This window comes from Calonectris borealis, chromosome 19 (genome assembly GCF_964195595.1).
Source record: "Calonectris borealis chromosome 19, bCalBor7.hap1.2, whole genome shotgun sequence".
NCBI lineage: Eukaryota > Metazoa > Chordata > Aves > Procellariiformes > Procellariidae > Calonectris > Calonectris borealis.
In genome coordinates, this window is record NC_134330.1 from 8,689,220 (window position 1) to 8,704,637 (window position 15,418).

The 15,418-nt window shown below is 44.3% G+C and overlaps 1 protein-coding gene across 1 annotated transcript in view; it reads right to left on the bottom strand.

The window, feature by feature from the left end:
• Window positions 1–5,260: 5,260 nt before the first annotated feature.
• Window positions 5,261–15,418, bottom strand: part of COL26A1 (collagen type XXVI alpha 1 chain) — a 180,033-nt gene continuing 169,875 nt past the window's right edge. The window contains exons 11-14 of the mRNA XM_075169133.1: window positions 12,072–12,116; window positions 10,968–11,052; window positions 7,374–7,542; window positions 5,261–6,292 (exon numbers count right to left, since the gene is read on the bottom strand). Coding sequence (XP_075025234.1) covers window positions 6,268–6,292; window positions 7,374–7,542; window positions 10,968–11,052; window positions 12,072–12,116 — 324 coding nt within the window. The 3' untranslated portion in view covers window positions 5,261–6,267. The remainder of the gene's footprint in view (window positions 6,293–7,373; window positions 7,543–10,967; window positions 11,053–12,071; window positions 12,117–15,418) is intronic.

Genomic DNA, 15,418 nt, shown 5'->3' on the forward strand with positions numbered 1-15,418 from the left:
AATGGGATCGGCTTTGACCTCCTAAGATTGGGATGTGGGGAGGGAAGACCTGCCCTCTGGCACGGCCGTTTCTCTCTGCCTCTCTCATAAAGAGTCTCAGAGATAACTAAGTCAGGCCTGATCAGCTACCAGTCTCTGATGCCAAGCGAATCATTTCCTTGAGTCTGTTGAGTCTGGAGTAGTCAAATTTTTTCCAATCCATCTTTGAATCAACTTGTCACTGTTTTTGGTGAACTGTAGACACTCTAAGAGAGGTAGCAATAGTAAATAAGGTAATATAATCTCCCTGCTTACTTTTTCTTTATAATATGTGCAGCGTAATAGTCGCCTTTCTGGCCGTAGTGTTGCCTGGGAAGCTTAGGATTAGTTTGTTCCCGTATCAGGATGACTGCTTTCCCCATCCCCAGTTCCCCAGTCTGTGAGCATGGGTTACAGATGCCGGTTTGGGCTGCACTGGGGTGGGGGTACTGCTGGCAGCCCTTCCCTGGTCACATACAACAGGCTGAAATACGGAGAGCAATTCCAGCTGCATGAATGTAGAAAACAATATTGTGGGAGCCATTCTTACTATAGCGTTAATGCTCGTCTGTCTTTAAAAAGTCAGCAGCAACTTGCTGCTGAGCATGTGGTTAATGAAGAGTTAAGGCAGTGTATTCAAAGAGTAACTGTGTTTCGTTTGTGAACATATATTTTTCTTGTAATGAGCTCCTGCTAGAAGTTCAATCTGTTCAACTCTGCCATTGATTCTTCTTGAGCTGTGTTAAGCGTTGGGAAACGCCCCGTTTCCCCTTGCTGCGATTACAATCAGTGGCCATGATGGCCCAGAGACCAACGTGGGCCTGATGCTAATTTGGTGCTTGGCAGACCAGCACAGCCACAAACGTCCTGAGAAATTAGTTTAGCCTTTTATCCAGCAACTCCCAATCTGTAAAGTAGTGATTAACAGAACTGCCTTCCCTCAGAGGACTTTTTGCAAGGGTAAATATATCAGAGTTGGAGGTGTTAGGACTCAAAAACCAAGATAAATACCCCCTGAGAGACCCAGAGAAGTGCTGCATGGGAATGTTTGGCATCAAGTAACCTTGAGTATGTCCTCATCAGTGATGCAAAAAGCTGTATGAAGCAGAGGCCTTGACGCTGTGGACGTTTCTCAGTGTTTACAAGGCTTAGCCTTTGCTACAATATTGGTATCTGCATATCTGCAGTGTAATCTGATTGGTAGGGGGAAAAAAATTGGCTGCAATTTACATATCTCTTGTTTTCATTAGGATATAAAAAACAAGTTCAGGAACCAGAACGTCTCTGACAGAACCAGCTCAGGTCCTCTCCTACAGCCAAGGCTCACGCAGAGTAAAGCCTCCCTCTGCAAAGATAGGTAGTTGCATCTAAATGGGTAGTTGTTCCCCTCGTAGGAAGGTTAAAAAAAAAAATAACAGGTTCCTAACCACATCCTCTTCTAACAGTTTGAATTGTCACAAGAGGTGACGACTCTGGGGGTCTCCACAAGCCCAGAGGCAAATTCAGAGAAAGCGGCCACTTCTGGAGGAGGCAGATGCCCAGGAGGTACCTGGGGATTGCAGGGAGGGGGCCCGGGCAGCCGTCGCTGTCTTAGCTTAGCCAGCTCGACCTCCTTGAACTGTAAGGAAACTTATGAGGAAGTGAGGCAAGTTGCAGGTAACAACAGATTTTAATTTACGCTCTTAAGCGCTGCAGAATTCTCTCTCTGGCTTGTTCCCCCGTCACACAGTCTGCCGCAGCCAACCCGTCCTCGGAGTGCCCCAGCTCAGCGAGGGAAAGCTGCGATCCCTGTATCTGCGCTGAGCCGGAGCAGGAGGGCTGTTCCTGCAGGAAGTCTGCCATATCCAGGTAGTGCCTCCCTCTGCAATGCAAAGCACGATGCTCGAAGTTGACATCGCTTGAAGGCTAACCTAGGCTGCTCTAGGAATTAAATGCCTCACCATGAAGGCAGGATACGACCCCTGTATTTGGTTAGGGTGGCTGGGAATGCGGAGTGGTGACTAAGAGCGTCCTAGAGACAAATCTCAAACCTCCCAGATGGCAGGCGTGCTTGCTGAAGCAGTCTAGCCAATATCCGCAGAGAGTCAGTCCCATTGTGGGCAAGGAAACTGTCAGATTTGGCTTCTTACTGAAGGCCCTTTTTTGCCCCTCCACCCCACGGAAGATGACCAGAAGCAGGGTCTTTATGCACAATCTTCTTTTTTAAGAGACCTGCAAACGTACAGTCAGAGAAAGTTGAGATGGCAGGAAAGAAAAGCAGATGCCCTAATTTCAGGATGCAGTTTGCTTGAACTTGCTCTGACCCTTATAAATCCAGGACACCTGACATCATATTCATTTACAGTATGTTTATTTCTCAGTGCATTACATGAAAAGTCTTTGGTATTTGTGGGTTCTTGAATACTGTTCCCACTCTGCTCTGTAAGAAATGCTGAATACAAAACATTCCATATACAGTAACAAACCCCATAGCAAATAAAGAGAAATAGATATTTTGAACAATAACATAGCAATATGAAAACAGATAAGTAACCATGCAAGAGGTGGAACAAACAGGTTGTGTTTACAAAAAACATTAGAGCCTGCCATAAATGAGTTCATCGTGTCAGATGAGATTTATTCTTGCTCTAAGTTAAGAAATTACACATGATTGCAAGATACTGCGTAGGGCTGCCCTATAAAAGACCAAATGGTTGTAAAGCTTATTACAATGAGAGAAGCCGGGACCATTTGCACACATACGAAACACACAGATATAAATAAAAAAATACTGTGTAAAATAACTAGTGAAAAAGGTAACATTTCCTTCTATGGATGGGAATGTGCTTTGTGAACAATTATAGCACCTTTGAATTGCTTGGTTTCAACGCAATCACAGAAACTGTGAGTATTCTAAACGCCTATACCACCAAACACCAGAATGGAATGTAATCTCGAATAAGACAGAAGCTGTAAATGTGGAGGGGAATGGATTTCCAATAAATCGTATCGAGAAGTAATTCCAGAAGCTGATTGTCTTTTAGAAGCCTTTGTCACAGTGGTCAGGTTCCTACATTAAAATAGTTCATTGCAGAGACTGGGTGCCAACCCCAATCCCAGAGTCAAACTCTCAGAAAGCCGCTGGCGAGCCACATGCTCTGCTCCACTGAAAGCAGCACCAGTCCATGCTAGCTGAAGATCTGGATCTGATTTTTATGGCCTGTTCCTTTGAAAGTTGATGGCAAAATTACTGTGGAGTTTGGTGAGGGCAGGTGAGGGCTCTTCTCGCTAGTTTATTCCTATTACCCTGGGTTGCTATCAATTCTTTACGGTAAGTGCAAATTAGATACTCTGGAGAGAAGCATTCTCCACCTCCCAGGAGTACCGGATTGCTGGTGAACATCAGGGTGCGTGAATTGCAAAGATTTTTGGTTGTGCAATGTGCTGCTGCTGCTTCTGGTTAGCTCAAGGCAAGGAAAATGTGTTACTACTACCAGAACCGATCCAAGTCAAAACCACATTGGACCTCAAAGAAACATTAAGAATTTCAAAAAAGCCTTAGGGAAAAAAAGGAAAAGAACACACTATGGTATTGCACAGTATGCATGTAAGATAAAGCACTAAACATTTCAATTAAAATATATTTCTAAATGAGCACGCATTCAAAATAAACCCACTCTCTAAGTTACATAGACACGGCAAGATGCATTACATGCCCTGGCTAAAATGAACCTTAGTATCCTGCCTAAGATGGAAAACGTGGTTGGAGTGGTTTGCTTCGTCATGAATATCATTAATGTCAGCATGTGAGGCTGTGTTCACCTTTAAAACATAATTAAACTGGGACTGCACAATGGTGTGGCCCAACCCTTTTGTAAGTAGAGAGGAATGAAACCCCAGCTGAGAGAGAAAGTCCATTTGGTATAATCCTACTGTCACCCAAATTAAAGATACAGTACCGCATAAGAGAGAGATGTAGCTCAATAAAGCAAGAAGTGTGGGGAGAAAAAAATTACATAGCTCATACAGAAATCTGGAAAAGTCAATAATTAAAATGGTTGCAACCCAAACCTAACCAGCCTTTTGACAATGGACTTGGCAGGATTCATTGCAAACAACTTCCATTAACTTTCCTTTCATCTTGCCAGTAATTTGTTTTAAACAATTTAAAATCCAAAATCCTAGTCAGTATGAATGACTTGAAGAGAGCGCTTGTCAAGCTAATGCAATAGCTTTGAATTCAGGAAGACAAACTGGGAGGAAGAAAAATTTCTCTTTCAATTCAGTGTGAAGGCTCCAAAATGCAGGGAAGTGAAAATGGCCCCATTGTACTCCCTCTTCCCCAAATTCAACCCTGTAGCTACAAGACCAGCGAAACCAAATTTTGGTGTTTCCCTTTTTAAAGATTGCTTCGGTTTAGTTTATTTCCTGAAACTGCCATGAGGACACTTTTTGAATGTGGCAAGCGACTATAGTTAGCACCAACCTGCCCAGCGGACACGTTTAGACTGAACTGGGATTCCTCCTCAATCTTCAGGGCCTGACTTTCCAACACCTACTGGTAGGCATAAGGGGTTATCTCCTGGAAGCCACCAGCTATGTCGTGTGATTCCATGTGATCAAGACCAAGATGGTCCCGATTCAACAAAGAGGTAATCAAGTACTTCCCAATTCCTACACGGTAATCAGCCTGTAAATGGACAAACATCTTTTTGTTGTGCATTTAATTCTTAAACGGAAAGATTATTCCAAGAATGTATCAGTGGCTGCACCATCCTTAGCTGTCCACCACCAGAGCTATTGCCCTGTTGTGAATGGAGAGACACGGGCTGCTGTTCAGCACTTCAGTCACTCGCTTGGTGTGGAAAAGCTGAGCTGTTTGTATTTGTGACTGTTTCTAGGCTGAGAGCTGGTTGCCAGCCTTCTTTAAGACACTGATTTAATTCAGCATCATTTATATACATGCTGTCATTCGAGTTAGCACTGGATTTAGAGTTAGTGTTGGATTTGAAACTAAGATGCATTCAAGAGACTTTATCTCATTCTCCCAGAAGGGTTATGAATACAGGATGACTGCTTCAGGTCAGTAACCTGCTTGACTTGGGCAGTTTTACTTGTTTTCTTGTCTTCTGACTATATCACGCTCCAGCTGTAATTCAGAGTACAGGCAGGCAAAGGAATGCTGGAGCCCGAAGCATCAGCTCTTGGCAAAACTCTGCATTCACTTCAAATGTTGGAGTCTTAGGGAAAGAGAGCACCTGATAGTACCTTGCCTTCAACTCCCCAAACCGTTGTAACGCTTTGGGCTTGTTTCCTTGAAATGTCCAAAGGAAAACTTGAGCGTACGGAAGTGCAACCTGAACTACGGGGGTTGGCTGCTGAATGAGCTCCACCGCTGGCATTAGCCAAGCAGCGCGAGGTTTCAAAAGCCAGGCAAGTAAATGCATTTACTGCAGCCTCCAAGCCAGCTGAACCAAGGCTGTTTATTATTTAGCTGTAGGGCAGTAAAAAGCTTCTGTATGAGGACAAGTTTCTGGTGCTTGCTCAGCATCAACTTACACCATTTCACCTGTTTTGGGACGGACGGCTGGATTTCTAAAGAACAGGGCCAAATGAAAACATATAGTGAATTCAGTCATCGTGAAGTAGCCTGTAACCTGTTCATTTCTGAAAATATAATGCTCTTCAGAGGAAATATTTGGATGTTCTGATGTCTCTGTAGGTCTACCATGTTTACAATGTATATGGAAAGTTAATTTAATGTGTGGCTAATGTTGGGTTGGCAGGGCTCCTTCATTTTAAGCCTCATTTCCAGTGTACCACGTGTTTCTGGTTTTGCCTTAAGAAGATCACTTTGAGTGACAAGGGTGGCTGAATTCATGGACCATACTGTTGGTCTTTGCAACAGCTTTCGACAGAAATATTGTAGCAGTACAGTTTGCCTTTTTCAGATAGCTGTATCTTGCACTAGGAACCAGATAGAATGTGACTGTTTACCTGACTTATGCCATAAAATGACAAACACAAATTCAATTTGCTCACTTTCATCCTGGGCTGAATTTGAAAGCTGTCAGAATGGGGGCGGGGTGGTGGGAGGTGTGTTTGGGAATTAAAAAAAAAAAAATTAAAAAATAGTACCATAGGTTCTGTTGATTAGTCTCACCCTTTCTAACAAAAATCACTGTCTACATGAATGACATCAACTTGTCCGATTTGGCTTGCACAGCAGGTGTAGTGATTCTTTTGTCACTGAAGGGCAGGTTCAACTTCTTAACCCTGGAAGCTGGGACTTCCCCTAAAATAACAAGTTATTGCAAAAAGTAAAATGACTTTGTATTTAACTCCCAGTCCCAGCTCTTGACAACACTCTAATTCCTTAGGCTGTGGCTCGCTACTACATTGCCCCCAGATTCAAATGGCAAGGATTTACTCACAAGATAAAAACAAAACAGTGTGAAAATTTTTCCTTATTCATGTAGGATTAAGAAACTATTGCAAAATATCCTTTTCTGTGAATAGTTATTGCTACTACTCAAATTAATTATCTCTGGATGTACGCACAAGCTGAATACAATATGGGAAAATTCTTGCACAATTCCGTCATATCTCATACAAACTGCTCTATATTTTCACAGAAACAGTCTAATCTCTCTGAAGATAGATAGAAAGTCAATGTTGCCATGAACATTTGCATCAAAAGTCCTTGCATAGCCAACCACAAATAGAAGTAATGCCACTCACATGCAATTAGCAACATGGAAAGCCAAGATTTTGATGCTAAAGTCCAAAGAGTAACCTAAATTTTCAGAGTAACATTTTTCAATGTTCTTTGAATTTTCCAATTTGTTCTTTGCTTAAAAGAAATCCTTGCAGGTCATGCTTTAATGGCCTACAGAAGTGGTATCTTCACCCGGAAGTCAGCATGACACCACCACGTGAAATAAAAGCGGGTGCCACCAACTATACCAATGGACAAGGCTAAGGCTTGGCTTTGAGTCTAGATGGGATTGATTGTCTCAGCCGGTTAAGCAGTGCTTTAACTGAGTAACTTTCAAGGGCAGTGAGGAAACAAGGGGAGGATTAAACTCTTAAGGCACAGAGTCAAGAGGTGTCATTTCTGTAGACAGCTTCTGAGGACAACTGCCATCTGGTATTCCAAAGGCAACACAACAAAATCAAGAAAAATGTTCGTAAGACCCTCTCTGAGCTATGGATAAGACATTCCCTGCAATAAGGGCGTAGTATTGGCCAGGTAAGGAAAGCCAGTTGCCAACACTGCAGCCTCCTACCCACTTCATTTGCACTCTGCAATTAAGCACTGGGATACTGTATCTTTAACTGGGGAACAGGCACAGAGAACACACAGATGCTCCTACTTCATCCGATTGCTTCTCCTTTTGGCTTCACTGTCATCCAGCAGTGAAGAGAGGATCTGGTAGGCCTGCGGCTGCTGGGGTCCTCCACGTTTGATCTTGATGCTGGTTCGCAGAGGGGAGCCCGGGATCACATCTTGTCCAGAGCCTGGCTCAATGGAAGATAAAGAGTCTGTAAGGAGAGAAAGTCACGGGAGAGCGCTATTTAAAAGGGGAGGCTAAGGAAAGAGTAAATGGGCCCTTCTGAGTGATACCTCTTCTGGAAGAAGTGTCGTCCCTCCTGTGGTCTCTCCATCCAGCAAGCAATTGTGGAGCAACGTGATTGCTGCCATCACACCACTCCTATATTAGGTCTTTTCCCTCGGCTCTGTCTAAACTCTTTGGGGTAAGTACTCGTACTGCACGTGGCCCAGCACGTCCTGTTCTCTTTTGTAATTCCATTTGTAAAGCGCTGTTCTTTTATTGATTATGATTTTGCTTGGGCGATAGCTGCTACTCAGCATTGCCCACCGACTCCTGTTATTGAAGGACGAGGCCAAGTGGTCACTGGGAAGTGATGCTCCTGGGGGTTTAAGTACCATTTCACTCCTTGTAAAGGAGGACACTTTGAGGCACTGAAAAGATTGAACGAAAGGCTCGATCCACCCTAGGCAAGCCAAATCAGCAATAAATATTAGCTGTCCATTCTCCCAGCACACCTCATGGTAACACACACCTCCTCTTCCCACAGCGTCCTGCCCTACAAAGCTAAATATACATTTGACTACGGCCACTCTTCCATATTCCCAGCAGTCAGCAACAGATGCGGATAACTCGATGCTGCCTCATCGTTTCTAATGCCCCAGTTTCTTCTTCCTTTTGCCTTCAGAGATGGACGTTTGCTTGTTTCCCTGCCAAGAGCCCAACCTCACAAGCCAGACACCCAGCCTTGGTTTGATCCCACGAGGCAGCGTTTCTGTTTCAAGTGAGCGTTTGGCTGCCGCAGGATTTGTGCTGTGTTCGCTGGAAGTAAACGCTGCCAAACAATTTGGGGCTTTCGTCTGTCCTGCTGGGCTGCTCTCTGCAGTTTGCTAGGCCAGATAATCTCAAACTGCCCTCCCATTGCAGAGAATAGGTTTGTTTGCTGGTATGTTTTGCCTTGTTGCTTGGGTGGCTGTGGTTTTGGAAACCACACTGATTGTGAAGTTTCTTGGGAAAATGAGAGCATGCGATTGGCATTTCTGCGTGGGTCTTTAAAGCTGGGCCGAGTTGGGCTGCCCAGGAACCTGTGGTAAAATCCTTAACACCTACGGTGGGAACATGACCAGATAGTTGGTGCTGAGTGATTTAAACCTGTGTGGTACCTTTCAGTGGAGGGAGGTCTGTGCTCAAGGATATTCCATTTTATTTTATGTCTTTTCCTGTTGGTTTTTTTTTCTTAACCATATACACATAAAGGGATGAACATAATTGCACAAGGAAAACACGCCTCACTTTCCAAGTTCTTTTTCTAAACAGTATTTTTCTAGGGCCTAAAATATGTCTTAAGTTAAAGAATGGAACTATCTCAAAAGCACAGAGGAAAAATAAAATTATCTATACTGTTATTGGATAAAAAAGAACTATTTATATAAAGTCATATAATATAGGTGTTTAAATATGGCCTTAACTACACTGTACAATTAAAACCCATCCATTTTTGCTGATGCAGTTACACTAGTATAGAAGTATACATGGGTATAAATAACTCATCTCTATCCCAGGCAATAACAGAAAATACATTTATGTCAGTAAAAACGGTTTGCCAAAATGACCGTTTCAAAATAACAGCAGCGCATGCCTTGCTGCTGCTGTATTGCCAAACAGCCAATGTATAAAATAGATAAACTAGGCAGTTCTGCAGGGGCAAAGTTGCATGAATCCCCCAGTCCAAGCCCCAGTGTCTATACACTGCCTATACAGTGCCTAAGCTTCCCGAGGAGCTGACATTTTGCTTTATACTAGTATAAGTGAAGGTACAAAGTAAAAAGTAACGGAGAGCCGGGCCCTGGGTCCTGTAAAGACACCGCACTGTGCTATGGACTGGGTTTCCCTTCCCCTCTTGCCCGGAGAACATACCGGCTGGGCATGGATTGCTGCCTAGGTAAGCTAGTGGGCATCTTCCCGGTACCTCCACCATCTCAAAGCAAAGAAGCATAAAAACATCTCTTCCTGCCCTTGGTGTATAAAATCCAACGAAAATATGAAGCAAACTACGATAAATGCAGAGGTAAGGTCAGGGTGACTGTGGTTAAATCATGGGTTCGTGATTCATGATTTCCCGAAAAGCTTAAGCTGTTGCTGCCTATTGCTTCTGGAAATAGTACTTTGGGCCTCTAAAAAACACATGTCCGTTGAACAGAAGAGCAGTGCTGAGACCCAAGCCAGTTCAGCCATTAACGGAGCACCATGCACTGACGCTGTTCCGGCTTTGAAGTGCTGAGCAGCATTTTCATTTTAGCACTGTGCTGGCTCCAGAAGGAGCTTGTGGGCTGTCGAAGCATGCTGCCTTACTGCACAGTAATAGATGCGCCTTAAGTCACTTGCTTAGGAGCTGCTGGACATTTTAACTATTTAGCATTTTCATAGGCTAAATCAATATCCAAAGGCCACTCCATAATAAAAGTGGATGTCAATCTGAAGGAAGGTGTGAGCAGCTTGCTTTACAAGTGAGGGCAGGAATGAGGTGCCATATGTCAAGGAGAAAATAAGAAAGAAAAGTGCTATGGGACTTGATTAAAAATATGCTCATCTTGATGCCAAGGAACAGGCTTGCTTCCTACAGGCTGGGATCATAGATCTAAACAAGATTTTGCCTCTACCGTGTTTCCGAAAGGGGAGAAATTGGCACAGCAACTTTTGGCAGCTGTGAGAGTATTGATCCTCAAGTACCCCAAAGGGAGAAGTCTGATCTGTGACGATTGCACAAGCCCATACTCTGGTTAAGGGAAGAAAACGCTCATTAAGGGATATGCCACACACTGTACCAGTGATGGCAAATAGCCTCAACAGAAAACTTCAAATCTATCTATCTGAACAAAGAACACATGAGGCTTTCTTTAAATCTGGTTGTGAAAATAGGTTTTATGTAAGTTATAATCACAAGACGTTCAGGGATCACTGGTTTTCAGAGTAACGTGTAGCACTGTTTGGGCTTTCTCTGTAAAATATAGTGCTACACAAGGCAAGGGCCTCAGTGGTGTTAAAGTCACTTGGAAGATACTATTAACAGGATTAAATGATCTGGCCTAAAGACTTGAACAAGCAGCTCCCTGGGAAGCTGGTAGATGATCTGTGCCACATGGCTTGAGCTGCTGCTCGTGACTTGGCTTTCTGAATTGTAATAAAAATTATTGTGGGGGTCATTTCACCTGCTACTGTAAAGCCAGAGTAACTATAGTGCAGTTGGTGGAAGCTCTAGATCCTCAACAGTTCTAAGCACCCTTTAAGTACTGTTGGGTACCTAGTTTTGAAAACCCAGTTTAAATAGATACTAGACAGAGAGTTTAGGAGACGATCAAGCAGCTGCCTGAACAGAGACCCCAGTTGTCTAGAAAAAAAAACCTTAGCGACGCTTACCATGAATTCCTATCATGTGCTCAAGAATTAATACCCTCTCAGCTAAAATCTTCAGAGCTTCTCGAAGCTGTTGAACACCTTCCCCCTGCAAGAAGGAAAAGACGACTAACATTGGTATATATTGCAGAACAGGCTTCTTGTTCATAATGTTGCCTCCATAATGCCAAACTATGCAGTGTGAATGTTTAAAAAAGAAAAGATGTAAAAGGGGAGATAAGCAGCAAGAGTAAAGAAGGAATGCAGGAGAAATCCTCCTCAGTTATACCCCGTGTTTGCAGAGCCTCTGACCCAAAGCCAAGCCTTTCAGTTTGGTTCCTGCTTCTGCAGTGGTGTAATATTCCTGTCAAACCTTTATAATGGGAAGCTTATGTTAACAACTATGCTGAACCACCTGGAGAACAGGTTTTGCTCTCATCTGACGTGTACTCTGAACATCGGTGAGTTACCTGGCCTTCCTCTTTGTGGGTACACCAGGAAACGGGGACATTAGCTAGCACCATCTTGTTGCTCCCTTATAAACTGGAACAGGGGCATGCAAGCCCATCCTGATGGGCTTCACGCTGCCTCTCACAGAGCTCTTAGCTGGGCCTTGTGCTGCCTGAAGCCTGGCCAAGTACTTTCACGTACACTCAAGCTGCAGTTTGTTGCCCCCCCATTGCCTCAGATATGGGCTTGAAGGGACAGATAGACACTGGGAAGTACTTTAGGGTGGGAGAGCTGAGATGGGAGAACTCCAGCTCTCTCCCTGCACATCAGTTTGATCTCTTCTGGGAGTCTGTCCCTGAGCTTGTGGGAGGGACAGTGGGGGAGTAATTCCCTACCTTGTAGAAGCTCTGCGTGGCAGAACACCCACTGGGGACTGAGGAGGTGCTCAGAGAGCATGGTGAGAAGGGCAGCTGACAACGTGGCCAAGGAAACCTCAAAGACCCGGATATCTAGCATGTATTAAGATCAAACCCAAGGTTCAAACCATCTCTCACTCTGCACTTTTAACTGTGGACAGGACCCTTGCCCTCCACAAAGCAGCCTGCCAAAGGGAATATGGTTGAAGCACAGTAAAGAGACAAAAAGGAAAGTGAAACAACAGTAGAAATACATGCTTACATCAGCACCTTTGTCACCTTCCTCACCCTTCTTGCCTGGTTCACCCTAAAACAGACGAGAAAAAGAAATTTGTTTTCATGTGCTGAGGACCCTGTCCAGGATCACTTGCATCCCTTCCCTCCAAAAGAACAAATTAAAGGCAGAAGCGTTTCACCAGCAGAAAACAAACTGGCTCTCTGGCACTTCACACCAAGGGCCAAAGTGCTCTCGTGAGCTGTGTCCTGGCTCCCACCAGCTTCCCAGGAGGTCATCACCATTTCTAACACTGATAAACTTTGCCAGGAGTGGCCAAGGTGCAGGAAGGGCTGGCTGCCGTGACCTGTGCCCACAACAGGACTACATACATCTCATGAAGAGCTCAATGAGCAATGCTTTTATCTCACACTGAGATAAAAATACTGTTCCCCTCCCCCAAACATGCACTTCATCTTTGATTTAGAACATAAAATCCTCCATTCTGCTTTCATTAATTAGTCACATCACTTTCTGCCTCTAAAGATGCTCATTAAGCTTTTCTTGAACAAAGTTCCCTATGTGCTGTGAACATTGGTCTGATGTTCCCCTCTAACCAAGAAGTTCATGCATTTCTCAACGAACAGATGACATGGAGAGATTAAACCACAAGCATAAAACAAGGAAAAGGGCTAACAAACTGGTGAACAAAATAGGGTGGAAATGCCTGGGCTCCTCCAGCTTGTTGGACATCCCTGAGATACTTGCAAGGCAGGGGTGGGTATGGGAGGCAGGACTGAAGAAAAGGTTGTGTGAATTGTACGAAACGATGAGGTGGAATTAAGGAAGAGAGAAGAGAAACCTCCCAGAGGACCTAGGACCTCTCTGGATGCTGCCAGCCAAAAAAAACCCAACTTGCTCCACTATCTCACTTTCAGCCAACCTTCATCTCCACCGGTTTGTTTGCACCCTAGCCATATGTGCCAGTGCAGACATCGCCTGTGTGCATCTGTTCAGGTATTGCCAAGAAGTCATTTGGAGACATCTCTTAATGTCATTAAAGGGTTTCCAGCTCAGCTTGGCAGACCAAGGTGCAAGAGGGAGTTGAGAGCAGCTGAGGTACTTTGGGTTGTTTAACAGTGGGCTCTGCTAGTGCCAGGAACCTCACGGGGCAGGGAGAGGGCTTCCGTCTGCCAAGCTTTGGCTAGAAGGGATCTGCAAGCAAAGCGCATCTCTGCTGGCATGACGCCTTCCTGATCACGGCGTTTCAGCACTATGCTTAACATGCAGGAAGACTACGTTTCATTTGCAGAGGAATACGTTAAGGTGAGGTTGCCTATTGAACAAATGTCTAAGCTGGAGACAGTTGACCTAAGCATTGCATCTGAGAGAGCTGGCTGAACCAGCCGCAGTCCAGCTAGGTGGTATGTACGGTGCCAGGCAGGCACCAAACCCACCTGAGTCTTGCACACACCCGCAAGTACATCACTTACAGGAAATCCCTTAATGCCCCTCTCTCCAGTCAGACCTGCTTGCCCCTGTTGGAAATAAAGTAAGTGTCATTAGGAGATATTCTTCCATTTGACAAGAACATAGTGTAATTTTTACTAGTGGAATTAAGATGGCTTAATGAAAAACCTTACACTTGGGATAATAGGAAAAAAATTCCTTTCCCTTGACATTATCACTTAGAGACAGCAAAAGGGGGTCATGGTTTTCTGTCAAGTATCAGCTCCAAATCCCATCACACTTTGGAGAAGTTTGGTTCAATACAGAGCTACTCAGCTCAGTACCCTCTCAGTAAGACGATTAGCAATTTTTTGAACTTTACAGCAGTCAGTTACATTATACCAGGGAGGAATTTGGCTAGAGATTGTTTCTTACACAGATACCGCATTCTTCTCTCTAGTAAAACTGATGGGCTGATGCTGCCCCAGACAGCAAACAGAGCCCAGGACTCCCACAGAGCACAGATTTAATCTGCCTCCTGCTCCACACACACATCCCTGCGTTAACCCCAACAGCTACTGATCAAAACACACATACAATATTTTGGTTGGTTTGTTTCTTTTTCCTGCTGTGCTAATTTTCACATTGTTCTCAGTGGGGTTTTTGGGGTTGGTGTTTTTTTTGTTGTTTTAAACAGAAACATTTTGAAATGGTACGTGTTGGTTTGGGGCGGAATGAAATGCCATCAAACTGAGCATCTTTTCCCCCCCTGTTTTCCTCTGCAGCGTTCGTTTCCCACCCTGGAGCACGCTGGGGCAGGGCAGAATCCCTGACCAGAAGAACAGTTATAGATTATTTCATGAGAAAGCAGGAGCTGGGGAAGAAGCAGCGAAATTTAAAAACATCTTTAGAAATCCATTGATGAAACAGCCACATACTTAACCTGGCTCTTCTCCCCTAGACATACACAGAAACAAACACATCCTTTTTTCCCCCAAAAAACCACCTAGCTGGCGGCAGCTTTTTGTAGTATTTGCCGGAAAGGGAGAGCTGCTTTGTTATTGCGTCCATCAAACTGCTGCTTTGTATAAAAAAAACCAATGGGCCTTGGGCATCTGAAAAACATTACTATGGAGAGCTGCGCAGTGCTCGGTGAGCAGCTAGCCAGCACCAGACAAAGGCCCGTATCGACACGAAGAGCACTGGGAGGAAGGCCCCATTTGTGCTCTGAGCATCTTCAAAGGGAAATACTTGGATTCTGCACTGGAGGGAGTGAGGCCTGTGAAAAAAGCACAGGCAAGCGGCACATCACGGAGAGGAGACATAACAACGCACTCAAAATACATAAGCAGGCTGTTCTCTATGTCCAGGGGGAACAGGAAAGGATGTTATCAGCTTAAAGGGGATCAAAGGATATTTAGGCTGGATGTTAGAAATATCTTTTATCCCAGGCCCTCACTAGCTGTACCTCCGAAGACTGCCTTGAGATGATGTGCTGTATCCCTCCCTGGTGCTGTTTAAGAATAAGAAGAACAGAGGCTGATCGTGAGCGGCACACATATAGATGTGCCATCCAGGGGACGCGCTCAGACTGCTTCAGGTCTCTTCTACATCTGTTCTTTCTGAGATTAAGCGGGAAGAATGTATAATAACATTTTCTCGAATCTCAATAGATATTGTAAACCCTCCTCTGCTTTTCTTTGCAGCTGCACAGCTCCTCCGCTCTGTGTAAAGCTAGCTCTAATTTGTATCCACCAAACCCAAAATTGCAGCATGTGGTTGTCAAAACCAGCATTCAAATCCACACTCACAAAAGACAAAAAGCACACAGAACATCCTACAGAAATTCTGCCAGAAAAAGCAACCGGCTTCACTTTCCACGCCAACAGAGGAAGGACAGGAAATAGAATTTATTTTTTCTATTTAGCAAGACATTCTGATATTTG